This window comes from Syngnathus typhle, linkage group LG18, assembly GCF_033458585.1.
Source record: "Syngnathus typhle isolate RoL2023-S1 ecotype Sweden linkage group LG18, RoL_Styp_1.0, whole genome shotgun sequence".
NCBI lineage: Eukaryota > Metazoa > Chordata > Actinopteri > Syngnathiformes > Syngnathidae > Syngnathus > Syngnathus typhle.
Genome location: NC_083755.1, coordinates 6,378,495 through 6,404,801, shown reverse-complemented (window position 1 = coordinate 6,404,801; position 26,307 = coordinate 6,378,495). Strand labels below are relative to the sequence as shown.

General features: G+C 48.6%; 3 protein-coding genes across 13 annotated transcripts; 2 read left to right on the top strand and 1 right to left on the bottom strand.

Annotated features, from left to right (window-relative positions):
- The first annotated feature begins 462 nt into the window (after positions 1-462).
- prr12a (proline rich 12a) lies at positions 463-14,574 on the top strand. 2 transcript variants are annotated; one of them, XM_061263972.1, is made up of 15 exons: positions 463-1,689; positions 3,210-3,367; positions 3,848-4,009; positions 4,239-8,929; positions 9,022-9,243; positions 9,336-10,011; positions 10,581-11,104; positions 11,176-11,292; positions 11,367-11,500; positions 11,603-12,042; positions 12,112-12,231; positions 12,574-12,671; positions 12,882-13,013; positions 13,080-13,175; positions 13,252-14,574. In XM_061263972.1, exons 1-15 carry the CDS (start codon positions 1,607-1,609, stop codon positions 13,384-13,386), a joined length of 7,788 nt encoding a protein of 2,595 aa, XP_061119956.1. In that variant the 5' UTR covers positions 463-1,606; the 3' UTR covers positions 13,387-14,574. The 2 variants fall into 2 exon arrangements, with proteins under 2 accessions (XP_061119956.1, XP_061119958.1); XM_061263974.1 differs by lacking the exon at positions 463-1,689 and adding an exon at positions 2,967-3,117.
- A 110-nt stretch (positions 14,575-14,684) lies between these two features.
- irf3 (interferon regulatory factor 3) lies at positions 14,685-18,619 on the top strand. 3 transcript variants are annotated; one of them, XM_061263995.1, is made up of 11 exons: positions 14,685-14,842; positions 15,560-15,726; positions 16,309-16,480; positions 16,555-16,619; positions 16,685-16,733; positions 16,802-16,867; positions 16,997-17,236; positions 17,334-17,424; positions 17,510-17,799; positions 17,873-17,997; positions 18,068-18,619. In XM_061263995.1, the coding sequence occupies exons 2-11, from the start codon at positions 15,562-15,564 to the stop codon at positions 18,176-18,178; spliced, it is 1,374 nt and encodes a 457-aa protein (XP_061119979.1). In that variant the 5' UTR covers positions 14,685-14,842; positions 15,560-15,561; the 3' UTR covers positions 18,179-18,619. The 3 variants fall into 3 exon arrangements, with proteins under 3 accessions (XP_061119979.1, XP_061119978.1, XP_061119980.1); XM_061263994.1 differs by having other exon boundaries at positions 16,994-17,236; XM_061263996.1 differs by lacking the exon at positions 16,802-16,867 and having other exon boundaries at positions 16,994-17,236.
- LOC133142623 (synembryn-A-like) lies at positions 18,322-25,668 on the bottom strand. 8 transcript variants are annotated; one of them, XM_061263984.1, is made up of 19 exons: positions 25,528-25,562; positions 25,121-25,223; positions 24,272-24,372; positions 23,583-23,642; positions 23,125-23,180; positions 22,887-23,037; positions 22,630-22,720; positions 22,511-22,558; positions 22,150-22,167; positions 21,852-21,941; positions 21,122-21,687; positions 20,908-21,043; positions 20,484-20,672; positions 20,283-20,377; positions 20,060-20,210; positions 19,792-19,887; positions 19,578-19,722; positions 19,191-19,470; positions 18,322-18,973 (listed from the first exon to the last, which is right to left on the bottom strand). In XM_061263984.1, the coding sequence occupies exons 7-19, from the start codon at positions 22,717-22,719 to the stop codon at positions 18,847-18,849; spliced, it is 2,031 nt and encodes a 676-aa protein (XP_061119968.1). In that variant the 5' UTR covers position 22,720; positions 22,887-23,037; positions 23,125-23,180; positions 23,583-23,642; positions 24,272-24,372; positions 25,121-25,223; positions 25,528-25,562; the 3' UTR covers positions 18,322-18,846. The 8 variants fall into 8 exon arrangements, with proteins under 8 accessions (XP_061119968.1, XP_061119969.1, XP_061119975.1 ...); XM_061263985.1 differs by lacking the exon at positions 25,121-25,223 and having other exon boundaries at positions 25,528-25,665; XM_061263991.1 differs by lacking the exon at positions 22,150-22,167.
- Between the last annotated feature and the right edge of the window lie 639 nt (positions 25,669-26,307).

Sequence of the window (26,307 nt, the reverse complement as noted above, 5' to 3'; positions counted from 1 at the left end):
CCTTTAGAGGCAAACAATGCGCATCACAAAGGCCCCCTAATGCATCTCAAATACTCTCAGCAGGGGGGAGCTAAGGGAGGGGATTTTTTTTTCTGACTGGAGATTCCGGATTTTGTGTCACAGGTTTTGTTGGTTTAGGCTGTTTCAGCGTTTGTTTAACCAACAATAAGCATTTAATGTGACATCACAAATCATTTAGAACCTTTTCTTAAAAAATAATCAATAGTTGAATAGTTGTCACCCACTGGCAGAAATGAAAGTTCTTGTGTTATATTCATGCAGGTGTTCCTATTGTATTGTCCAGAGAGTGTGGTCGTGCTCCAGTGTGCCCTCTTGTGGCGTAGATGCTAACTGCATGTTGTAATGAGAAATAACTGTGTAAGTCCGTCAGTTGCGCTTGAGATTTACGAGCTATGGCTTCATTGCACTTTGTCATGTCTGACCGCCGTATTTATGAAATTGACATTTTGTGGGATTTATTTTGAATTCTATTTACAAAATTGGATGTGCAATGGCACGCATTGTTGCACACGAATGTTTACCACCACCTCACATCATCATCGAGCTTCCGTATGTTATTGTCCTGTGTTTTGTCTCTCTTGCATCATTAACTTGACAATGTGGCGAAAATGTGGAAAAGCATGCCTAGCTGGTTAGCGGACGCGTCGGCAAGCGCAGGGGAGGTCAGTTCGAGCGCGCAGCGAGGAGAAGCGACTGAGGGAAAGGAGAGGACGAAGAGCCGCCTTCAAAAATGGCGTCCTCGGATGAAAATGAGTAAAGATGTATTTTTTAAAAAAACGCGGCCTGCACATTTCTTTTTACTAGTTTCCTCGCTTTATAATAACCACTTCATACGTGGACGCTTTTTGATTGCATAGCAGAAGGGTTGCGCGCGGGCAGTTGGCGTGCAGAGGGCCAAATAACGCCGCTTTTATTCGCATGCGTCGTTCCTGACAGCTAGCATCTGCGGCTAGCTGTTAGCATCCCGAAAGAGGAGGAGGAGGGGTGCTCAATGGCGGTGCATATTTGCATGAAAAGGACAAACATTTAACTTAGGGATTTCTCCGATCGTCGGGTGCACGCGTGCATAGTGGGAACGCTTGTGTCTGTCTCTCCCTTGTCCTTTGCAACATTTTTTTTTTGCACGGCACTTGCAGCGTAGCCTAAAAAACTAGCCTAAAGAAAGGGGAGGAGGCACCACAGAGAGGAGAGAGAGAGAGAGAGGGGAAAAAAAGGGGACGCGTTGGAAATCAAATGTTCATCAGCGTTTCGCCCATTGGCGGCCAAATCCGCGACATCTTCATCATGAGCGGGACTGGATTCGGACTACCTTCATGGAAATGATAAACGTGGAAGGAGGAAAATGAGGAAGAGCGTCTTTTTTCGAGCTGGTTGGATTATAACCCCGTAGACCCCCCTCTTTTTTCATCCAGCTTTCTCCTCCTCCCCTCCATTTCTCTTTCAATATGCTGTTTTCCACTCCGGAGGACTTGCTTATGAAACCGGGGAGAACCGCCTGAAACGGAGCTCGGGAAAGACTGGATTTTTTTTTTTTGCTCCTCGCCTTACGACGTCGCTTTCGCATACGGTTGTTCCCCCCTCATAGATGGATAGAAATTACCCGGGAACAGGGTTCGGCGATTTGGGCGCTGGAGCAGGATGGAGTTACGAGAGATCGGCCAAAGCAAGGTAATCGGGCACAAGCCAGACAATGTGCATGCACGCATGCATGCATCAGTGCCTACATTGCCCCGTGTAAACACATTGTCGCCATTGGCTTCACGCTCCGCACACGCACCGCCGATGCATTGTCATCCCAAAGAGTTGCTAGTAATAACATTATCAACAGCAATGGAGCGGTGAGCGTGTCGTGGGGGTGGGCGGGGTGGAGAAAGGAAAAGGTTGGGGGGGATTTGAATTGAATACGATTGACAGACAGACGGTGGATTTTGGAGATAGGGATGGGAAGTGGCGTCTCCAGTTTTTTTTTTTTTTGGTATTGTTTTTTTTGTTTTTTTTTTTACTTCGCAGGCCTGCACATGCTCCGATAAATAAAAGCATACGAATGGTGCAAGAAAAAAAAAAACTCCACAGTAGCACCCCCTCCCTGACAGACATCAACAAGAATTGGAGGTGCATTTGTGGAGCCATCTTCAATGGTGCATCGTGAAGAGGGTAGAAAAAAGAGGGGGCTTAGTTGCCTTGCTCTGAAAATTCCCCCGTTTTTGCAGCATTTGGCTCCAGACACGATTGGAGATGATGTGCTCATAGTAGGCTCATTTGCATAATGAAATTGTACAATTCGAATCACATTTAAGGGTCGCAATAAAAACAGAAATGCCAAAGGAGACTTGGGAATTGGATGAGTTTGCGTGACGACGTTGGGATCAACGCTGCAATCGTTTACGAGACCTCTTATTACCTTTTACGTTAGCATGCGAGCTAGATTTACACGCAAGTCAATTGCGGCCTGCTAGCATCACTTAGCTAGCCGCTTCTGGCACATTTTCCCACCCCGCAACTCGAACTCTAAACGCTATTGTGTCCCCTTTTGCACGCGATGTTACGTCCAAACGACGGCAGAGGTGCTTGCTAATAATGGTTGCCCTTTGATAGAAGTCGATCGGTTGCATTTACTTGTTAGCCACATACATCAACGTTATCAATGAACAAGCTCGTCTCTTCAATCATACTTTGATAAGTGCACTAATCTGGTTTATTTTCACCCCCCACCAAATGTCGACCTTGCACACACAGTCGTGTTTCTTATTTGCTCTGATCGCTGCTGTGCATACAGGTAGTGCTTCCAGCAAGCCAGCACAAATGTCGAACATGTTAACAAACGGTCTGCAAGCATGTTCATCAAATGCATCTCTCATAAGTCACGTGTGCAATTTTCTTGCGGTACAACGGCATCCTTCACTAGTCATTTTTTATTTATTTTTTTATGCCGGAAAGATATGAGTCATTTAAATGCTTTTGAGTTTCATTCTTGACATTGGGTGATTGTCAGCGTTGCAGTGCTATCAAGGAGTCTTGATGACATTCATGTGAGGTTTGGAGATTTTAACACACACTTGAATGACATGAGACCTCGGGAAGGAGGCTGCTTTCTAGGTACCGACTGATGTTTATGCAAATCTCCTCTGAAATGAATGACACTTCATCATCAACCCCCCCCCCCCCCCCCCCCCCTCTTCTCCTCGTAGTCTTGTATATGGGAGTTCCAGATCATCCCACCCTGAGTCTGAGCTCCTCCACCGCCAAGCCTACGCCACCCCACACCCTCTGCAGGGCTATGCCACCAATCACCACCCAGGGAGCTCCGGCCAAGGCGGAGCTTGGGGAGCAGCTGGACGGAGTTTGGGTGAGATAAATGTCATACCTAACCGTGTCCCCAACATTAGGGGCCGCACGAATGAATTACGGTGGGGCTGACCGGCCGTGTGAGTCCTAGTCTAGACATGAGCGCTAACAATGCGTGCAATCTTAATAAATTCAGCCGGAAAACGAATCCAAACAGCGATTTATTTGAAGACCAAGAAAATCAAATCATGCAAATAAGTCACTGCTGCAGAATCGGTTTACAAAGTACATTACTGAGGCATTGATAAGTGAAAGTAGCGTCCACTTAATGTTAAAAATAACCCAAATTGGATCGAGTCCGAGGACTATATTTATCACATGCCACATTGTGTCAACAGTTAATGCTCCGAGTAGTCAGAAATTCAACACTTGTCAAATATATCCACCAATAATTAATATTTGTCGATGTGTTATCTTGGAGGATTATAGTATTTTCCCAGCAAACATGCAAATCGATACGTTTCCTGTTTTCTTCTCAAAGGTCTGTCGGGGCTGTTTGACACCGGCCTGCATCACGCCGCTCCCTCAGCCCCCGATGCCTCAGTCATGAATCTGATTTCGGCATTGGAGTCTCGGGGTCCCCAGGCTCCCCCGTCGGCCTCCTCCTTACTCTCCCAGTTCCGCACGCCATCCTGGCAGACAGGTGGGACCGTGTTTGCTCTTCCCTTAGGTGTTGACATTCAAAGGTGGCTACTGTCAATATAACATTTCAAGAAGCTCCAGTTGATTCTGCATTGTGTTGACTGATGTGACTATTTTTTCCCCTTGTTTTCCTTTTTTTCCAAACCAAATGTCCATCGCACATAATTCTTACTTGCAGTAAGTGGAAGACTAAATTAACTTTTTTTCCCCCCCTCCCTCGTCCTGAACAGCGATGCACACACCTGCTCCTCCAGAATTATTCATTTCTGGAGCTCTTCCTGGCTCGGGCTCCTTCCCCTCCTCCTCCGCTCTCTCAGCCTATCAGCACCCAGCATCCTTTTCCAGCCGCTCCTTTCCCGGTGCCTCCCTTTCCCTGCAGGACACGCCCACGTTTAGTCCCACGTCCAATGGCCTGCTCTCCCCACATGACCCCTTACTACACATCAAAGGTCCCTCCCAGTCCAGCCTGGGTTTTGACAGACTCCTGTCCTCGCAAGGGGCTGCCGCAGCCGCCTATAGGGGCAGCCAGGACCCTACAGGTGCCTCATCAGCCCAGGCGTCCTCTGCTCGGCACCTGCAGTCCCACCAGTTTAACCTGCTGTCCTCGCAGCTCCAAGACCAGTCCTCCCAGCTGTATAACGCATCAGTATTCTCCTCAGCCCAGCCCCAAGCTCAGTCCCAATCCCAGTCCAACTCGGCTCAGGAGCGGGCCGTGCCAAGACAGGACAGCGTTATCAAGCACTACCAGCGGCCCACGCCATCGCAGCCGCAGCTCTCGTCCTCCGCTGCTCACTCCTTACAGCACTACCTCAGCTGTGGAGGGGCAGGCTACCAACAAATAGCCAGCCATCACAGGCACGCCGGCCTTTCGTGCAGCCCGCTGGGCGACCAGAGCCCCTCGTCCGACCACAAAGCCTCCTCTCGTACAGAGCAATATCGGCCGATCATCCAGCCTCCGTATTCTTCATCTTCCTCCTCCTCTTCTTCCTCTGCTGGGAAAGGTACCAAAAGTAGCTCCAGCAGCGGCTACTCCTCTGGAAGTTCGGCCTCGTCCTCAAGAACTCCTCTCACCCCTCCTTCTGCATCCTCTACCTCCTCCTCCTCCTCTTCTTCTTCGGCCACTCCCGGGGCTCACCCCTCCAACTCCATCCCCACCTCAAGCTCCAGTGCAGCCCCCTCCCGGCAGCAACCCCCAACTCAACCGGCTCCACCTCCCCCGGCCCCTCAGCAGCAGCAGCAGCAACCCCCTCCCACCTCCACTTCAACACCTCAATCCCTCCCCAAATCCTGCCTCTCTGGCTATGGCTCTCCCGTGCCGCCTGTAAAAAACCCCACCTCTGCTCTCACCGGTCAGACTCCACCCCAACAGCAGACGCAGTCATACTCTCCAAATCAGCCTCCTTCTTCCCATCTCGCTCAATCCTATGGAGGCTTCAGTTCTCCACAAGCCCAGGACCTGAGCTCAGGTACTGGTGGGAAAGGCTATGGAAGTTTAGGAGGGCGAAGTCAGTCATACCCCACTGATATCTATGGAACCGATTCTGCTTATGGATCACTTCCCTCCTCGCTGGGTGGGGCCGGAAGCCCATCACTGGGCTATGGTGCCCCAGGCCATTCTCCTGCACTTTTAAGATCAAGTGGGTCATCTGGTAGTGGAGCATCTGGGGGAGGAAGCAGCAGTGGTACAGCAAGTGGAAACTCTGGCTCAGGAGGAGGGGCAGGAAATGGTATGGCAAGTGAGAGAGGTGGAGGGGGTAGTGGAGGGGCGTCTTATCATATTCCAGATTCGAGTCCCTCCCCATCTGGAAACTCGGGCATTATCCGCCCTGGGCTGCACTCCCCGGTGCCGGCTTGTCCCACGCAGTCTCCTGGAGGGGCAGGTTCCAATAAATACATCTCCTCTGTTCTCTCTCCTACTTTCCTAAGCTCCCCGCAGGGCTACCCTGACACCAGAGGTCCGAGCTCTCAAGCTCAGTCTTACCACGCCGCCTCCTCCAAATCGAAGGCTGACACGTCAATGCTCGGAGTCGGTTCGCAGAGATCCCAAGAGGAAGTAGATGACGACGACGAGTTCTTGATCCAGCACTTGCTGCAGGCACAAGCCAGTCCTGCTACCCAGGCTTCTCATCACCATTCCCAACAGCAATCCCAACAGACATCCCAGCAAACACAGCCTCAGCCTCAGTCGGCGCCGCCAACATCTGATGCTGGCAAAGGGCTTAGCTATGACATGGGAAAGTCCTCTGAGGAAAGGTACCACCCCCAGAGTGTCATACGCACCCACAGTGCCACATCCTCTTCTGGGGTCGGTAATGCAAACTCCGGGGGGTCTATCTCTGGCCTGGACAGCCAGCTGGAGATGTCACTGAAGAAACAGCAACAACACCAACAACAGCAGCAGCAGCAACAACAACAACAGCAGCAGCACCATCACCAACAACAGCAAAGGAACGAAAGACCTGTAGGGAGTAGCAGGAGTAGCGGGGGACGGGGCAGTGCTGAACAAGTGCACTCGCACCTTCTTCACCATGACAACCTAGGCTCAGTCGTCCACTATGGGCGGGGGGACCCGTACACACAGCACCCCCTTGCCCCCCAACACTCCTCGCATAACCAGCACGTATCTTCACATTCTCAGATTCCACCCCACAGCCAGATGGAGCTACAGAAAAAGGAACGTGCTGAAATCCCTTATCCCCGTAAGACGCCGGAGGTCCAGCCGCAACATTCTCAGTCTCAAAGCACTGGCTCTCTTATGGACTCACCCACAGATCAGTCCCACCAGCCACCGCACCTCCTGCAGTCCGTGTTGTCCCATACGACTCGCAACAAACTGGAGCCTCACACGCAGCAGCACCACAAGATGGACACGCATCAACAACATCAACAGCAACACCACAAAATGGAGACACACCGGCAACACCAACAGCACCATAAAATGGACTCCCACCAGTCACATCAGCAGCACCCGAAAATGGACTCCCACCCGCAGCATCAGCAGCACCACAAGATGGACTCTCACCCCCAACAGCAACAGCATGCCATTGGTCAACAGCAAGGCGTGATGGAGAGCGCCAGCGGACGACTCGGCCCGACCAAACATCCGGCTCAAGCTCAGTCCCAGACAACGCAGCTCCAGCTCCAACTCCAGTCGCAGGCTTTAGAGGTGGCAGCGGCTCATTACAACCACGGACCCTCGTCACATCAGCACGAACAAGGCCAAGTCAAACAAAGCTCGGTGGTTTCGTCTTTGGACATGCTGGAGCGCTCTCTTTCCCAGACCTCCGGCGCGGATGTGGCGATTGCCGAGGACAGACGTGGTGGACGGAGCGGAGGAAGCAGCGAGCGCCACAGACAGCAGCAGGAGCAGCAGCAGAGGCAGCACCCGTCCCACCATCACCCTCAGCCCCACTCGGCCCCCGAACTCCACTCTTTCCTCTCTGAGCCTGAAATCGCGATGCCCACCTCCTCCCACATGCACCACCTTTCGCAGCACCACCCTCAGCAGCAACAGCAGCACCCCAGCTCTCAACACCAGCAAGCCCATTCTCACCACCCTCACGGCCAGCCGCAAACCCCGCACCCTCACCATATCCCCCCGCCGTCCGCCCCGACCCATCCCCAACCTCCGCCCGAGTCGCAGCAGCTCACCCCCCAGCAGAGCCAATTAGACCAACAGCGCTCGGAGCAGCACCAGTTTGACACCGTCAGCCCGGTCGAGAAAGCGGACCAAACCCAACAAAGTAATCGCTTTGTTCCCCTGACGTCCATCTGCTTTCCTGATTCCCTTCTCCAAGATGAGGACCGCTCCTTCTTTCCAGGCATGGAGGACATGTTTTGTGCAGAGGACTACAAGTCAAGTTGCGCTGGTGGTGCCGGACCAGGACAGGAGGAGATGAATGAAAGCCATGCTGGGCAAGAAGGTATGGGCTCCATGAAGGCCGGACAGAGTGGCGGCGGTCCAGGCGGAGGTAGCGGAGCTTCGTATGATATGATGGGTCATCATGGAGATCAGGGTTATGAGCCATACTGTCATAGCTTGGACGAGCCCAGCAACAATACGATGACTCTAGATCTCGATTCCCTTAAAACTCACGAGCTCCCCTCCACCGTTAACACGGAACAACTTGGGTTAATTCAGTCGCAGGGCCCAGCTATGGGGATGGGCTCCAATAACGCCGGACCCAACAACCCCGCCGCAAAGCTATCATCCGGGCCTGGAGGAACGAGCGCAGGAGCGGCTTCTGGAGGCCTCCAATCGCCAATTTTCTGCTCCTCTCGTCCCAAGAAGCTCCTGAAGTCGAGTTCTTTCCATCTCTTAAAGGAGCGCCGAGACCCCAACACCCTGCCTAAGAAAAGTTATGCCCAGGAGTACGAGTTTGAAGATGATGAGGATAAAGCTGACCAGCCTGCTGACATCAGGTTGAACAGTCGTCGGCTTCCGGATCTTCTGCCGGATTTGGTGTCCAGCTGCAGGAAAGGAGGAGGAGGAAGTGGTTCTCTCAGCCCTTTGATGGGTGACATTGACTTCTACCACGCCTCTGGCTACCCACCAATGGGTGCCCACTCCCTTTTGCCTCAGGACGGCCCCAAGAAGAGAGGTCGGAAGCCTACTAGGCCCAAGAGGGAGGGCCCCCCGCGACCCAGAGGCAGGCCTCGTATTCGCCCCATGCCCGAGCCCTACACACCGCGAGGAATGATGGGTGAGATGGGCGCAACAGTTGGCGGAGGGGGATTCAGTGTGGAGGGGCGAGGCAGGGGCCGGGGCCGCGGGAGCAGAGGAAGAGGAGGTCGGAGAGAGGATATGTACATGGAAATGAGTGGGAAGGAGCAGGAGCAGATGCATCACCAACACCACCATCAGCAGCAGCTCCATCATCAGCCCCAACAGCAACAGCATGAACCGATTCCACCGTTGAAGGTGAGTAGCTCTTCATTTTATATTTACATTCCATTACGCACATTACCAAATCACATTTCTTCTTCTTCTTTTTTTTTTTTTTTTTTTAACAGATCAAGTTGCCAATTCCCATGTCCTCCTCTGATGCCTTGCTGAGGACAGACTCGATGTCTGGCACAGACCCTGCTTTGTCCGATGGCTCAGTAGGCTCAGCTCCTTCCCTCGGTCTCAGTCCTGGTCCTTGTAGCGCTGAAAGCACCAGGGCGCAGGATAAAAATAAGCAGAAGGGCCAGATGATGAATGAAGGAATAGATGGCGACAGTCTGGAGGAAAGGGTAAGAGCTTCTGGTCAATAATAGAAATCCAGCATTGACACTTCATTAAATTTGTGCTACTGGTTCTAATTTCCTCAATGCAACTCTCCTAGGGTGATGAGAAGGATCCAGAGTCCAAGGCTGGCTTAGTTGCTTCTTTATTGGATTTCCTCAAGACAGGGAAGCGACCCCCAAGTTTGGATATTTCGCCCGGAATGGATGCCGACAATGGTGAAACCTCCCCCTGTAAATCAGGGTTGCGTCCATTATCCCCGGCGCCTCCTCCACCCCCACCCCCACCTCCATTCGGGGATGGCGAAGGTAACGGCGGTCTCGCCTTGGGCAGCTGCCCCAGTCCCAAGCGTCTGGAGGACGAGCTGAAGAGGAACCTTGAGACCCTGCCCTCGTTCTCCTCAGATGAGGAGGACTCGGTGGGAAAAAATCAAGACCTCCAGAAAAGCATCTCCTCCGCCATTTCCGCCCTGTACGACACTCCCCAGCTGACCGCTAACATCCATCACTCGTTAACTCCTCAGCCCCAGCCTTCTCACTCCCCTCCGACGCCCCCGTTGCACCCCCCAACCCTCAGCCCTCAGACTGACATTCCCACACCTCACGCACAACCCCAGCCCAATGAGCCCTGCATCCTCCAACCAGAGGAGCCGAACATGGCCGAGAACAAGGATGAGGAGAATGACGAGGAGCGCAGTATCAGAGGGGACGAGGAGAGCGATATGATGGAGGAGAGCGAACCACAGCTGGAGACACTCGGTGCCCCGAAACTCGAACGTAAGACAAATACACGGTGTATCGGTGTCGTAGTATCGCAGTATTTTGCCGACTATGAGCACAGATGTATTAGTGGATACCGAGATATTTTTGTCTGGTAAAAGCCAACGTGTGCTTGAACGGTGAAGAAGAAACAGTACAAACGCTTTTTTTAAAAATTGTCATCTGTGGAAAGTAGAAAGAACCGATATCAGTTTTCAGAAGAAAATAAACACAACACACGACACTAATGAAAAATATACCAGTAACAAACTGCTCATACCTGACGGTGGGATGAAGTCCAAATACTTTGCTACTCAACCGTTGGATCAATACGTGTTACATCATTATGAGTCCATTATTTGTATTGAAATGAGGATTTGCTCAAATGAGCATTTTTAAGCAGCAGTAGCAGCAGATGCCACAAGGCTTTTTGCATACATTTACATCAAGAGTTGGCACACGATTACATCCCCCAGCCTGTTTGTTAAACACACCGTCGAATTATGTTCCTCATTTAACAACAATGCCGTGTGCAGTTTCTCGTAGGCCTGTCAACTGGAGCTCAGCCTTGATCTCTTTCTTTACAGCGTCCCTCGAGGAGATTCCTCCTCCTGCCGCAGCAAGTCCCCAACCTCCCTCCGTCCCTCCCTCTTCTGCCTCCTCTTCCTCCTCATCTCCTGCTCCCTCCCCCCTCCCTCCCCTGTCTCTCCCCTCACCTACTCCTCCCCCAGAAGAACAAGGGGAGAACTCCAAGCCTCCGAGCCCCGTCGCCGCCAAATCGCAGACACCGCCGCCTCCCCTGACTGCGACTCTCCCGCCGCCTCCCACATCTCCTCCTCCTTCTCCTCCCCCTCCCACTTCTTCTACCCCACCTCCTCCTGCTCAAGCTTCTCCTCAAAAAGAGTCTCTGACGCCCTCGCCCGAGTCTGCCGCCTCTCCTGAAGAAGAGCGACCGCCGCCCAAGAACACCAACTTGCACCTGGCGCAGAAGCAGGAGGACGCGGCCATCGCTGGAGAGAGTGAGGAGGATGACAGCGAGAGCGGCGGGGAGGGCATCTTCAGAGAAAGGGATGAATTTGTGGTGCGGGTGGAGGACATTGGAACACTCAAGGTACGTGTGTGTTTAAATGCAATACAGTACGTGTATATCGATATCTAAATGTTCTCCTGTGTTTGCTCCAGTTGGCCTTGCAGACAGGCCGGGAGCCTCCTCCCATCTGGAGGGTGCAGAAAGCCCTGCTGCAGAAGTTCAGCCCGGAGATTAAAGATGGACAGAGACAGTTCTGTGCCACAAGCAATGTGAGTTCACCTCGGGACGCTGCGGTCTCATCCGATTGTATTTTAACTCGATGTCCAACGTACATCCTCGGCAGTATCTCGGTTACTTTGGAGATGCCAAAAGACGTTACCAGCGCATCTACGTGAAGTTTTTGGAGAACGTCAACAAGAAGGACTACGTCAGAGTCTGCTCCCGAAGACCATGGCGCAGGGCCCCGCCTGCTCTCAGGTACACGACCAATTTGATTTGAAATGGAATGAAAGGGAACGGATGAGGGTACCGCTTCAGCCTTTTGGCGTGGCACTGACGATCTAAGTCAATGTGTCACAGGCGCCAGTCCTTCCCCAGAATGGCTTCCCCTCCCGCAAACCAAACCCAAGCAAAAGAGGAGCGATGTACTCCGTCCAGCCAGCGTGACAAGGAGCAAAAGGAGAAATCAAGAACCACCCCGCCGGCGTCGAAAGAACACCGGGAGAAAAAAGAGGCCTCGTCTGCAGTGGCTAAGGCCAAGGAGAAAGAGCCGGAGGCGGAGAAGGAAAAGCGAGTGCAAGCGGCTCAGGACAAAACGGAGAAACGTGCCACCGAACGTGGGAGGGGCAAGGACGAGAGGAAAGCACCGGAGAGGAAGGAGAAACCCGATCGGCCACTGAAGTCCAAACCTGCCAAGGTGAAGGCCGAGCCGCCGCCCAAGAAGAGGAAGAAGTGGCTGAAGGAAGCTCCCTCCTCCTCCGACTCGGACTCATCGGATGACGCTGCTAGTGAGAATGAAAGTAAGTTCTTTACCCGTTCAGCAAGGTCGTGATATTTCTTTTGCACTGAAAACAATCTCCCGCACTCAGTGCCCGTGAAAGGTGGCGTGAACAACCGAGCAATGAGGGAAATGTTCCGCAGCTACGTGGAAATGCTCGTCAGCACAGCTCTGGACCCCGACATGATCCAAGCTTTGGAGGACACGGATGGTAAGCATGCCGCTTGCCGCCGCCTCCTTGGATTCAATTGCTTCATTTGTATTTTGTTCCTACAAACACAACTTGCTAAACAGTCATTTTGTAAAAGAGTAACGCTTTCAAATACACAATTGCGAAAGAAAGTCAAACAGTGATGGCAATACAGTAGGCTCGTGCATAATCCCTTTGACAGAGGAGCTGTTAAATATATTGATGCGCGAGACCAAAATAGAATCTGTTGAAAGAACGAGGAGCGATAGAAGAGCCGCTACGGGTCAGCCCGTGTGATTAAAGCGAGTGGCAGCTTGGCGTATGATGACTAATGACACCTCCTCTACCTTGACTGGCCGCCAGATGAGCTTTACCTCCCCCCCATGAGGAAGATCGACAGCATCCTCAGCGAGCAGAAGCGGAGGTTGTTGAGGAGAGTCAGCATGAGCTCTCAGCATCAGGTAATCTACGCCCGGCTGTCCTTCGGGTGTCTCGTAACGGGATGTACTTTGACGGCGTCGCCGCCAAACGCGCTTTAATCGTAGCTGTCTGTCAACGATGCACCAAATGCATACAACTCCCCCGGCTTAGAAGAAAGTCACGCTTCGGGAGGCTTGTTTGCAAGGAATTTTGCGTACAGCTCCTAATTTTCCCTGCATTTCCTTCCTCAGGAGGTTGTGCATGCATACCCCCAGATCATCGTGGACCCCTTGGACTCGGGAGTGGTGAGGGTGCGGCTCAGTGGCGACGCCTACAACCGCAAGACCCTCAACAGAGTCAAGAAAAGCCTGCCTAAACCACAGGTGTGTGTCACTTTATTTGACATTTAGTTATTTATCTCGATCTGATTCTCTCGTCTTTTCCTCCAGGACCTTAAACTGTCATCCGACTCATATCGCATCTACAGCCTGTACCACTCCCTGCACCACTATAAATACCACACCTTCTTACAGTGCAAGAAAGAGGTAAGATCGACCCGCCTTGCATTTTACGGAGCTTACCGCCACGTTTGCTCACGACTCAGCGTCTTTGTTTCCACAGACCAACACGATCGAGCAGGCGGCCGAGGACCCGGGCCAGGAGGAGGTAGTGCAGCAGTGTATGGCCAACCAGGGCTGGCTGGACACGCTCTTCAGCTCCTTTATCGAGCTGCTCACGCTCAGCACCAAAGCCTGAGAGGGATGAGATTTATTAAAGTTGGAGAATATGGAAAGAAAAAAATGAACAGGATGGATCCCACTGTACAGACGCCTCCCCTCAAGCCATCAATTTTCTTCAAATCTCAAAGATCTGAGGATGTATTTTCAAGGATGAACTCGAGGGGGGATCAGAACAATGGCCTCCTTTTTTTCCTTCTTCTTGAACAATGACTAAAGAAATGTGTTTCATTGTGAGGAGTGGGACCCCACCGGATTTGGGGTCACTTGCCGGTCAAGAGGAATTTGACCACCCGCCTAAGGTCTGAAAGTGAGGAGCAACACCAAGTCCACAGAAGAGCCGCTAACATCTCGTTAACTGTGCGTCATTAAGACAATAGCTCGAAGAGAAACTATTACCGCTTAGTTTTTACATAAATTATTTTTTTGAAAAGACTAACATCCGCTGTCGGCTTTGGGAAAGACTGAAAGAGGGCGAGAATGCTTTTTAAACTACGTGTGGAGCGTGCCGTGAGCAGCGTAAACAAGGACTCGAACCATTAGATGTGTTAATAAATGCTCTCTCTCTCTCTCTCTCTCTCTCTCTCTCTCTCTCTCTCGCTCGCTCTCATCCAGTGCTACGTGAAGGGCAGCACGACTCAGCCATGTGATAATATATAAACACATTTTTATTATTTATATGAGGAGGTTTTTAACTTAACAAGCGCTGGATTGCTGCCCTAACATTTGAAATACTTTTTATTGTCACCACGTCCAGTATACAATCGTGACCCACATATCCAAACTGTCTTCCCCTCTACACTTAGGAACGGACATTAAGACCGACATAATGTATCAAATACAGTGGATGTAAAATAAAATTAAAAAAAAAAAAGAAAGAAAAGGAGTTGGGGGGAGGGGGTGTCTTTGAAAACTTACGTTGTTGTGCTTCAGTTCAATCATCACTCATGCCGATGCAAAGAAAAAGAAGTCAACTGTCCATTTCCTGTGTGGGAAGAAGGAGTATAAATAAGTGATATTTAAAGAGGAACTAGTCATGTCATTTTTATCATTTTGACGTATGTGCATACTTATTTTGAAACAATCTAATTTTCCATAAAAAGGAAAAAAAGGTGTGTAAATATTGTACAGTTCTTGATGATATTCTTTGTCATTCTGTACATTAACTCTCCTGTATTTGAGAAACAAATAAAACCTGCAAAGATCACACTGTGTGTTTCACTTCTCTATTATCTATATTGTGAACTTTATAATATGTTTTTAGACAACAGGAGTGTGGGAATCCAGCTGTGCGCTTGGGGGCTGGGAAATACAGATGACGTCTGGAAAACGAAACTGAAATCTCCGAGTGGTTTCGAGGGAAAGCACTGGCACTCGCCTTCAGTGCTGGTATTTAAATATCCGCACTTCATTTTGCCATTTGGAGAGCGACGCAAATTCAACACAACGCATCCAAAGCTTGACTACTTTTCCAGGTAAACTTTTAGATTTGTGGTAGAATTTTATGGTACCTTCCGTCCGTGACAGTTAGAGCCACAATGTTTTTCTACTTTGTAAGACGGAATAGCATATAATCGACACCCGAACTCGATACATTTTCCAATATAGATAAACGTATTTTTATACGAAGAGAAAAAAAGAAAAAGAAAAGAGGCGAGGTTAACAGCTCCTGCAGTTTTTGTTGCAGAAGAAATCTGTAAGTAGTTGTGGTATATATTCATTTAGTGCTCCTGCAGTTTTTGTTGATCAGAAATGTTGTAAAAGTAAAGTAAGTAGTTGTGGTATGTTAATTTAATGACGAAATAACGTAATTTGGAGCTAAAAAAAGAAAACCTGCGTTATGTCTTGATTGTGATCATTTTATTCATTGTTGGATTTAAAATCCATTTTGACGTCTATGATACAGTGCTGCCCTCTAGTGGTCAGGAATGTTTAGAGCTGTGCTGTAAAGGCTGAAATAGGAAGGTGGATGGTTTTTAAAAACATTTTTAGAATGACTTAACTTTTGTACCACAAAACCTGCCATTCAAAAGGTGTGTGAAGACTTTTTATATCCATTGTATATAAATTGAGATTTCAAAACCATTATGGTGTTCAGTTGTCATGGAAGATATTCGTACATTGCCCCCTTCCAAAAAAAGCAATTGGTATGCTGTTTATATTCTGTTTAAAATGTGTCCTTACTTTGATAGAGATGGCTCATCCCAAACCTCTGCTCATCGAGTGGCTTCGGGATCAGATTAACAGCGGCAGTTATCCTGGCGTCTGCTGGACCAACCAGCAGCAAACTGAATTTTGCATCCCTTGGAAGCACGCTTTGAGACAAGACTCTTCTGAGAGTGATGTTCTCATCTTCAAGGTACGGAATTGCACATCTGTTCAAAAATGGGGGTTCATTTGAATGGTTTATTTAAATATATTTTTGCATATATAATAACATTTATTTTAAATCATTTATGAACATTTTAAATCAGATTTTTTACATGTAATTTAATTGTAATTTATCAACGGACCTGTTCATAAACTAAATTAAATATGATTATTATTTATGCATCGAAAAATGAATGCATTTTAACAAAGTAATATTAGTGGGAGGGTGCAATATTAACAACAAATATTACAGGACTCTTGTTCATTTACAGCTAATGTAAAAAGTCTACACACCCCTCTTGAAACTGCGCATCACCTAAAAGAAAAAAAAAAAAACATCTTACCGACAAGCGTGATGGCCACGTCATCATAGTTCAAGCTGTTGTTCTCTCGTTGGACCTGCAGACTTTAGACAAGGTGGAGGAGATTAGGAACGGTTCCAAATGAGTAAACACAAAACTTTAAGGAATTAAAAAAAGCCTACAGATTAATTGAACTTTATTTGGGTTCCATTAGAGGCACTCCCGATGCCCTGAATAGTTGTTCTTGTGCAATTTGAACGTGTGTCTAGAACTGGGCAAAAGTGAGCGGCAAAGGGAACATCAACGGAGATTCCTCAGTGTGGAAGAGAAACTTCCGCTCCGCGTTGCGAGCCAAAAAGTTCGAATTGATCTCGGACAACAAGAATGACACCGCGAACCCTCACAAGGTGTATCGCTGGCCGAATGAGTCGACTTCAGAAGGTGAGCCACATCACAGTTGAGCAAGATGGCTCGCTGAATTTTATCGATGATATATATTTTTCTTATCTTTTTAGACATGTTTTCCGCTGCATCACCTAGCCAACATGAGCCGGATCCCCATGAAAGTCCTCCCATCCAAGTACGTGCATGTGTTGTGTCTGTTGGCCTTCTCAAAAAACGCAATCAAATATGTCTGCCTTTTAGAGCTACGTTGTCCCATTCACGGATGAGGATCTCTATCATCCAATCCAAGGTGAGTGTCGCCCATATTAATAAGTCGTAGGATGGCCTTCCCTGGTCTAAATTAAAATTTGCTGACAGAATCCACCCCCCATGAGGACATTCTGCAAAAATGTCTCACGGATCTCAACATTGGGCCTCAAGCAGGTAGCAGCAATTTTATTCCCCCTTAAAACTGCTGGATTCAAATAATTCAACAATGCGGCAGTGAGCCCATAAGGTACCTTTCTTTGCACTGTAGATTTATTCACTTCTTCCCAACTTTTTCCAAAGAAGCGGCCGCCTATGAGCCTCCTCCCGAGCAACAGGAGTTCCAGCGTCAGCCTGTGATTGGCAGCGGTGTGTTGCCGTGGCAACAGTCGGATCCAGTAGCGGTAGAGGATGCGGTCAGCGAAGCTCGGTTCCCCGGGCAACCGGCGCATCCGATGGAGGGAGCTGTGGACGAGGCGTTCGAGGGCCAATTAGCAAAGCAGTTTTTAGACGACATTAATAAAACCAAGGATGGAGATCATTTCAGTAAGAGAAATTAAACATTGTCAAGATTTTGAATGACAATAAATGTATTATTTATCATGAATATCAACTGAATACATTTTCTCTTTTACACGTTCAGAGACCCAATTCCGGATAATCGTGCACTACAGAGGGAAGAAGGAGTTGGAGCAGCTGGTTGCCAACGAAGCTGGATTCCGCTTAGTTTACAGGTAACGTCAAAACAATAACTGTTATACTGCAACCTAGCGGCCAAGTTACTGAAGGGCACAAGAATTCAAAACATCTCGACTTCAGGCCTGAACAGGCGTGGCCGGTGTTGGACCACAAATCGGGCCTGACTCTGGTCTCCTTGCCGAGACCGGTCAACATCAAGGATCAAACACAAGCCAAGCTGACACAGTGCATCCTGGACAAGCTGGGCGAGGGCTTGGACATTGGCGTGTCGGGCGACGTCGTTTACGGCCAGAGACGAGGTGAAAGCAAAGCTTTTTGGAGCTTCTCAGAGTTTGACCAGAGTGGACTGCCACGGGAAATTTCCAAACTGCACCCGGACCCGCTTTACCCATTCAGCGACTTTCTCCGTGGTACGATTATCCCCGCCCCCCTTCATCTCATGTGTGGCATTTATGGTTCGATTGATAGTTCTGTCTCCTTCAGGAATCCTGGACTTTATATCAATTGAAGGGACAGCGTGTGGATCCTGCTCCCTGTTCTTGTGCTTGGGTGAAAAATGGCCTGACCCACAAAAGGGTCCTTTGTCCAAGAAACTCATCACAGTGGAGGTGAGGTCTACTGTTACTGCTTTATTGTATTGATTAAGATATTAAGAAAATGATCCACACCTTTTGTCAGGTGGTGCTCACATCTTTGGAGCACTTGAAGAACATGGCGATGGAGGGCGGCGCGTCCTCTTTGAAATCCGTCGACCTGCAAATGTCGCTGGAAGAGATGATCCTAGGCTGAGGCCGGGCTTTTTTTTTTTTTTTTTTTTTAGGACACATCATGCTTTTAGGGTGTATGTGAGGTTTACATTTTTTCTTACCTTTCCTCATGCCGCTGCAAAAAACTGCTTCGTGTGCAAACGCAATGAAGGAGAATGCCAGTCATCCTGTTCTCATCATTTGTTTAATCACTATAACCACATGTCAGTCTTCATCAGATGAAAAATGACTTTCAATATATTAACACATAATTCTGACTAGTTATGAAATGAGAAGATGCATCTAAAACCACAAAAATCACAACATCTGTCATTTTCATTCAACAGCTTTTGCACTAATAGTGTGAATGAGATGTTTCCTATGTGTCTTACCTGGAGAAAATTTGGAAAACAATTCCATAAATGTCTAAATAAATAATAAAGGTTTGTTCTTCTAAAGGGAAGGAAAATGTCTAAAAACAGAATGTCCATCTCTTGGTTGTCACTCATCTTACCTACTATCATAAATATTTAAGCATTAAAACAGGTTCTCAAAGTAGGACCAGGGACCCCTCACAGGGGTGAAATATTTCCGAGAGCTCTCTTCCTATCACCAACAAAAAAATTAAAATTATCGGACCCCCGGGGGGCCCCCGGCCCTTTGTTTGAGAACCACTGCAGTAAAAGGATATTTGAATGATAAAATTGTACTTCATTGATTCTTCTCAACTTCATCTGTATCTGAGGCCGATTCTTCGGTGAGGCTGTCCTCCCGCAGTCCTGCCATCGGGACCAGCTTCCCATCAGCGTCCACTCCCATTGGCTGAATGATGTTATCCCTGAAAACATTTGAGATGATTTAATACAGGCAATGAAACTGGAATGGAGATCAAAAACAAGGCAAAGCCATGTCAGGTATAAAAGTAGTGCTTGGGAATCATCTTTGGCGCATCTGTTATCCGTAAACGTTTTATTGAGGGGCACCAATTATCGTTTTTTTTTCTGCAATTCACATCAGGGTTCCGTCCACGGGGGATTATTGTACCGCATGCCGACCTGGACAGCTTGTTGAAGATTCTGATCAGCCTCTTGGCCTCCTCCTCCTTCTCGTCTTCCGTCATGCCCTCCATGGGGTCCGGCTGCTCCGCCTCCACTCGCCCCGTCACCGGGTTGACTCGGTCTTTAACTTGACGGTATTCCTCGGTGTCTGAGTCCGAGTCGCTGGAGTAGGTGGTCTCGCTGCACGAGTGTCGGGATGTCGGGCCACCCAGAAGGCCCCTGGTGGCCAGAAGGCCCGCCGCGTTGCCGTAGCCTGTATACTTGACAAAACGCCTGACTGGGAGGGAAATGGTATATGCAGTTTTCTCAAATATGTGGACTTACACATTTTTCACACAAATCATCCACAACATTTTTCTTTTCTCCACAATGACGGCTGGTTACCATTTTCCTTGCAGAGGACAAAAATGAGGTCGGCGGCGCAGTGTTTGAGGTCCGTATCCAAGTGAGTCATGAGACGGATCAGGCGGCTCTTCGTAGTGCAGCCTTCTTCCGGCCTCTGAGAAACATCTCTCAGGGGAGGCAGAACCTGTGGAGTTAATTCGTCAAAACATTGACGCTTCCATTACCGTCGCCATGACTTTGTGGGGCTCATTACATATTTCCTGATGTAGTGGCGCGTTTCTTTGTGTGCCCGGCAGCTCTCTGTCAGCAGGTTGAGGATTGGCGTCAGTTTCTCTTTGACTTTATCCCCCTGAGAAGAGGAAAAAGCACTCTGGTGTTGCCCACTGCACTGCAATAACCGACTTCTAAGGGTTATACAGAAAACTGAATCTATGCAAAATGATCTGCCAGGAGATAAAGGAAATGTGTGTCTCCAGAATGCTGAATGGACTCTTCCTCGATTAAGACGATCGACAGACTACCGATTCGAGACGCCTCTCCATAAACAGCAGCAGGATTTGGACGCAATCCATGTTGAGGCCGTGGCACTGCTCCGAGTCGGGCTGCAGCGGCACCATCAGGAGAACATCAAGACACTGGAGGGGCAGTGCCGACAACAGGTTGACCGTGTGACTACGCAATGGAAAAAAAAAAGTCATAAGAATGTAGTTTAGGGTAAGAAAAGATGAGGGAGAAAAGTCTCACCCTTGCAGTTCATCAGTGTCCTCAGGCATCACGCACTTCCGCATCAAGCAGAGACGCAAGATCGCCACGAGATGGCGGAAGAGAGCTGCATCATCCTAAATTGGACAAAGTACAATTTTTCAGGTATCTGTACTGACACCTTAATTTAAAAATAAAAATAAAATGCAGCCAAGATCCTTTCCTGATAATTTTCCAACTCACCTCTGTGGGCGCCTGCCTGTGGGATCTGTGCGTGACGTTGAAAAGGATTTTGAGGATCTCGATGATGCGCTGAGAAGCCTCCGGAGAAATGGCTGGCGCCGCCGGGTCCAGCACGCACTCGTACTGCTCCTTCCACTGCGCCTCCAGGCAGCCCTCCAGAGCTGCTGAGAGGATTGAGACGCCTCCCTCCTGAGGGACGAATTGGTAGACTGCTAAAAGTACTGTAACATGGAGTCTCTTCATTCTTGGAGAATATTTAAGCACTGTATATTCAATATTATTGTGAGCGTTTTGTTGATGTAGTGATTCTCAGCTCCCACAAGAGGGAGCCTGCGTACCACATTTTGAGAACGACTCTTTTAAAGCATGCATGGCCCGAGTTGGCTTACAGACCAGTCAAATTGAAGGGAATAAGAAGAGTCACCTGTTGAAGCTGAGCGCTGAGCTCTGGTCGCAGTGCAGTAACAAGGAAGGTGAGTCGTAATTCGTAGAACTGAACACTGGAGGGAGCCGGGCAACTGACGCTGGAGGAGAGGCGCTCTCTGAGGCCGCATATCAACCTGCAACGAGGTGTTGCGTGTGTGTATAAGACTTGTGGTTTGACTTGTAAATATAAATGAAGGAAAAAAAAATCCCACCTGAGAGTGCTGAACCTTTCCTGTGCCCACGTGCTGTTGTACACCAAATTACACAACACCTTCAAAGCCTCCTTCCTCTTCAGCTCCTCTCCCGACACGCCGTCGTCCTCCTCATCCGCACCCACCATTTTGCTCTCCCGTCGGTCCTTCCGCCCTTGCTCCAGCTCCTTGTGATGGATGCTGCCTCTGTGGCTGATGCCATCCAGATTGCTGCAGAGGTCTGGCTTGGCATCGTCTTCCAAGGTCGACGAGCATTCTCGGTCCGGATCGTCATGGCTGTCGTCGGCGTCGTCCCCGCAACAGGAAGGCGTTTGGAGCTCCTGGGCGAGGGATGCTATGATGTTGTCGTAGAAATCAGAGTCAGGCTCGTCGTCGGGCTCGTCGTCGTGTGCTTCAGTGGAGTTCAGCCCGGCCGCTTTGGCCAGAGTGAGGAGAGCGTTGTCAGTCACCAAGGGGCCCAGGATCCTCTTATCTCGAGAGAGGATCCTCAGCGTTCGCAGAGCGACTTGCAGCAAGTAACACGGGATTCCTGTTCTTATGAACCTCACCAGCACCACGGCCAAACCCTAAAGACAAACAGTGAACGGCCGCCTATTCGTGAATTTCTTTTGTGCGTGTGGAACCTGTCATTAGCTATTTGCTACAAAACACACCTATCCCTGGTTTATTATACTTAGACTGGAATTACTGACGCCAACATCCAACAACAAGGAGAGTGTGGGCTCCATACCTGTCGGAGGAGGACACCTCTGTCTGCCGGGTCATTCTCATTGGAGTCAGAGTCTGAATCGGTACTCTCTCTCACTTTATTCTTCCTGAACTGGGAAAACATTGAAAAGATTAAAACAACTGATTATCATTTTTTTTTTTTACATAATGATGATCTCATTCCAATTTACAATTTAATGCACTCCATGCGTTGCAAGCTGAATTAAACGCAAAGCTATTATTCTGTTGCATGAATGGCAACAGGTGAATTACAAAATGCACTTTCGACCATCTCGTGGAAGAACATTTAACCTCTGTACCTCTTCCAGTTTTCTTTGCTTTGGACGAGCAGCCGGCAAAGATACAGGAGACAGAACAAAGAAAACAAGATCAATATTCCAAACAAAGACATACAGAGTGCTTACGTAGAAAAGACGGTTATGTGTCGAGGGAAGGGAGGGAGGTGGGGGGGTGGGGTGTTGCAGTCTAATAGAGCACGCAGGCAGAGCGGATCAGGGACGACTGATACAGCAGAATTACTAATCGGGGATGGAGTGTGTGTGTGTGTGTGTTGCTGCGGTCGGCTTGAGGAAGAAGGCTGGATGATGTACGGGGAAGAGACAGCGGGGAGTGACGCTGAGCGGGCGGATGCAGAGCCGTACGGTAAAAGCTGATGCTTACTTTCCTCCTGTCCCTCTCCTCTGCGTCGAAGAAGAAGCACTGGGCGTACTGTTGGAACACAGGCACACGCGGCCATCGTCATACACGCCGCAAAACGTGTCTCTGCGTGGGTCTCTTACCTCCGTGTTGAATTTCTGCAGCTGGGTATGAGCGAGGCTCACGTCTCCGTGCTTGACGCAGCGGATAATCTCCTCCACGTCCACCGGCATGCTTGTAATAATTAAAATGGAAGTTACACGACAATCACGGCGGGAGGCGGAGATTAGGCGTTAATGGATTGACGAATGACCACCGCGCTCTCACAATGTAACGCCAAAAAGGACTCTAATAGGACGTTAAAGTGCACAAAAGGCAATCAGACACGCAGTTTGCTTACCTTGACTGATTTTCTTTATCAATAGGGGGATATTACAGAGGTGCGTTGTCACGGCAGCACTTTTTCTTCGTTGACGGACGCAGCGTGCGGAGTTCTGCTGGGTTCTGCGCTGTTCTGGTGGTGCTCCGCTTCTCCCCGCTCTCCCTCTCTCCTGTTAATCCAAGAGAGATGAAGGGGCCACAGAGTTTATAATCCACTAATGGACTCGGAGTTTATATCTCTGTGATGAGCGGCTAACCTTTTTCTAGGTGTCGGCAGGCTCAAACCGTTTTCTCCTCTATGTATCTTACCTTCCTAAAAAATGCCATCAAAACAACGATTTACTATTACGAATACACCTCGCGTGTTGCCCAATGGTTCTCAAACTACAGCTAAAAATGATTAAGGACACTATTATAGAACAAAACATTCCAAAATGTAGCCCTGTGATTGGTTGACAACCAATGCAGTGTTATTTATTTCACTATTTGCCAGAAGACAATCGAGCATTTAACTAAGTCAAATCAATTCATTCTCAAGTTCAGTGTGGAAAAACACCAGTGGGTGACATGCTCAAATGATTTCCGATGGCTCTCTCAGATGAAGAGGATGTTTACATGCGTACTCACGAAGGTGTCTTGAGAGCTCCTAAAATTTCCCCCGAAAGAAGATAATAATATGAGTGGCACTGACGGGCTTTCCTGGCAGGATGCTCACCCTTGTGCCCAGTGGGTAGAGGAAGCAGGGCCGAGAGGTTCTCAAGTGTCCAACTGGTGGCTGCAACAACAGGATGTACACTGAGAACTGGGAAAAAGGGTCCCCCGCCGAGTGCCCCCGACATATATTTGGTGAAAATGAACGGGGCCCTCGAGACGGATGACCCTTGAAACAAACATTGTCACTGATGGATGATTTCCACTGCTAACGTTAATTTATTGCGACATTGTGACCAACTGTCCTAACACGCCGTAAATTTTACTCCGGCGACCGTAACGACGGTATCGGACTTAGCTTACATTATATGTCTTTGTGCCGTTCTGTTAGCATTAAGTCCATACATCCGTACGATTGTTGGTGAGAATGTAGGTCAGTGGCCAAACTTGACAGTGTGCCTTTCTTACTAATACTCTAAGCGGAGTCATCATGTTCAAGTAAAATTGCCTGATTGACCCGAGTGAACTCCATTTATCGCATTCCGTAAAATGCGCACGTAAATTGCTCATTTTGCTCCATGCGTTGCAAGCAGGAGTGGAGTTCAGGAGCTGGTCAGCTGAAGAGGCTTTGCTTTTTTTCAGCACGTAGTCCCTTTTCCTTTTGACGATGTGTCAGCGTGTAAGTGAGGAAATTACAGGACTCGTAAAATTCACACGTAAGTCCGTCTTAATCATACGACGTGAGCTTTCTACCTCATGACGGGGCGATGACTCAATGCTGTGACGACACGGGCCGGCCAGATGCTGCTCACGGTGGAGGTAAACAATAGATTCCCGGTGGGAAAAGCCGAGCACTAGAGAGATGAAGAGCCTGGGGTGAGGGGTGGGTTGAGAAAGTGTTTTCTTTTTCCAATTCTTTCACAGTTGTAATAGTGCGAGAGGTGATTCAGTCAGCCATTGTTTCTTATGAGGAAATCGTTCGAGAACACCTGCTGCAATAAAGCATGTCAAATTGCAGAATTTCTGCCTGGCAAAATATTTTTTCTTTTTTAATCCCTGCCTCCAGTTCAGCACCATTTTGAGGAAAAAACTGCTGACGGCCTCACGAGTGATAACAAAATCGCAAAACTAAAGTATCGAAAGATTTATTGGACCCCAAATTCTGTTTTGCGGTTAGCGCGGGAACACAGTGGTAACACGGGTGTATGGTCCGACAACGGTGTGCAAGTTGTTTTTCTTCACATCGCATGTTGGGGATCGGTGGGAGCGAAGGACGTTTCAGAAATAAACACGCTTGATGGCAAATGTGACTCAAGGGGGAAAAGGCACAGGAAAAACGGGGCGATAAAGCAAAGCCTGCGGCGGAGAATCGGCGTTATTTTGGGCCACTCTGCGCTTCCTGCAGGTGATGGAAAAGAAAGAAAGATTTGTGGAACAATTGCTCAGCAGCAAGTGGACTGAGAGTGGCGGGATGTAGAGGAAAAGGGGGGAGGGGGCGCATCGGGGAAAGGGAGGCCATGAGAATCAACGTAAACATGAAACAAGGTCACTTTGAGTATCATGGCATGTTCTCGCTGTTACTAAAAAGTTGCCTCCATTTACCCGTGCGATAAATTAGGATGTAAAGGCCCCAGATGACCAGGATGGGAGTTGGCCCGGAGTGACCATGACGAAAGTCCAGACACGCCTCCTTCGCCCTTTCTGCCTATAAAAGATCCAAAAGCGACTTGACCATCACAAAGCGACACTGACACCACCTCTGGATTGAAGGCTCACTCTAAACAGCGGATTTTTCTAGCTGGTAAGTGAACATTTTTGAACAGAAAACCTTCCAGAGCATAAGTTGACGTAATTGTTTCTCCGTAGATCACTACGGTATGGAGATAGCCGTTCTGCTGCTACTCACTGTACCTTTGACTGTTGCCTCACCACTCAGAGCCACTCTCAGGTGAGTCAAGAGACACCCGCTTGCTTTACTTCTTTTTTTTTTTCGGGCTCTCATGTCTTACCTGTATTTGTCGGAATCACAGCTTGGACAGCGACACCTCCGTTGCGGCAGACACGGTCGAGGCGTCGGGGTTGGAAAGGTCAGAGGAGGCGCAGAAGCGGCACGTTCCATTTCTGAAGGTTGTTCCTTTTCGCTCAAGTGAGCAACGTCTGGACATGGATGCAATCAAACGCAGGTACCTAAGAAAAAAAAGAAGGAGTATTACTCTAGTAGTAAAGTTATTTTAAAATAAATTCTGAACTGCTTAAACTGTGTCATATCATCATGGACAGTTGGGTAATCATTTGTATTTAGTCATCCAGAATTGTTTTTATTTTTACACTTACAATTCATGAAGATACTAGTTACGGGCAACCTGCACTTCCTAGGTTGTCTACCAACGCACATTTCTAGTTCTAATGTTTATTTTATTATTTTTACACACCCTTTTTTCTTATATCAACAGCTCGGCAGGAAGACTACTTCTTCGCCAGAGGCGCGCACCCCAGCCCGAATGCAAGTTGAGCACCTGCCACATCCACAATTTGGCCAACACTTTAAACAATTTGGGCAAAAGAAACGGAAAAGAAAAATCCAGTGACGTGAATAATCCCAATTCATTCGGCAGATAAGATGAACGTTGGCGGGACGTCGTACCAAACTCCTCTATTATGTTCAAAACATTCTGATTGACTGGTACTTGTTATGGATGTATATTATCTGCAAGTATATATTTAATAATGCTTTCAAAGAAATCTATTTAATTGTATTTACAGTAATATATTTATGTTCCGATTAAAAC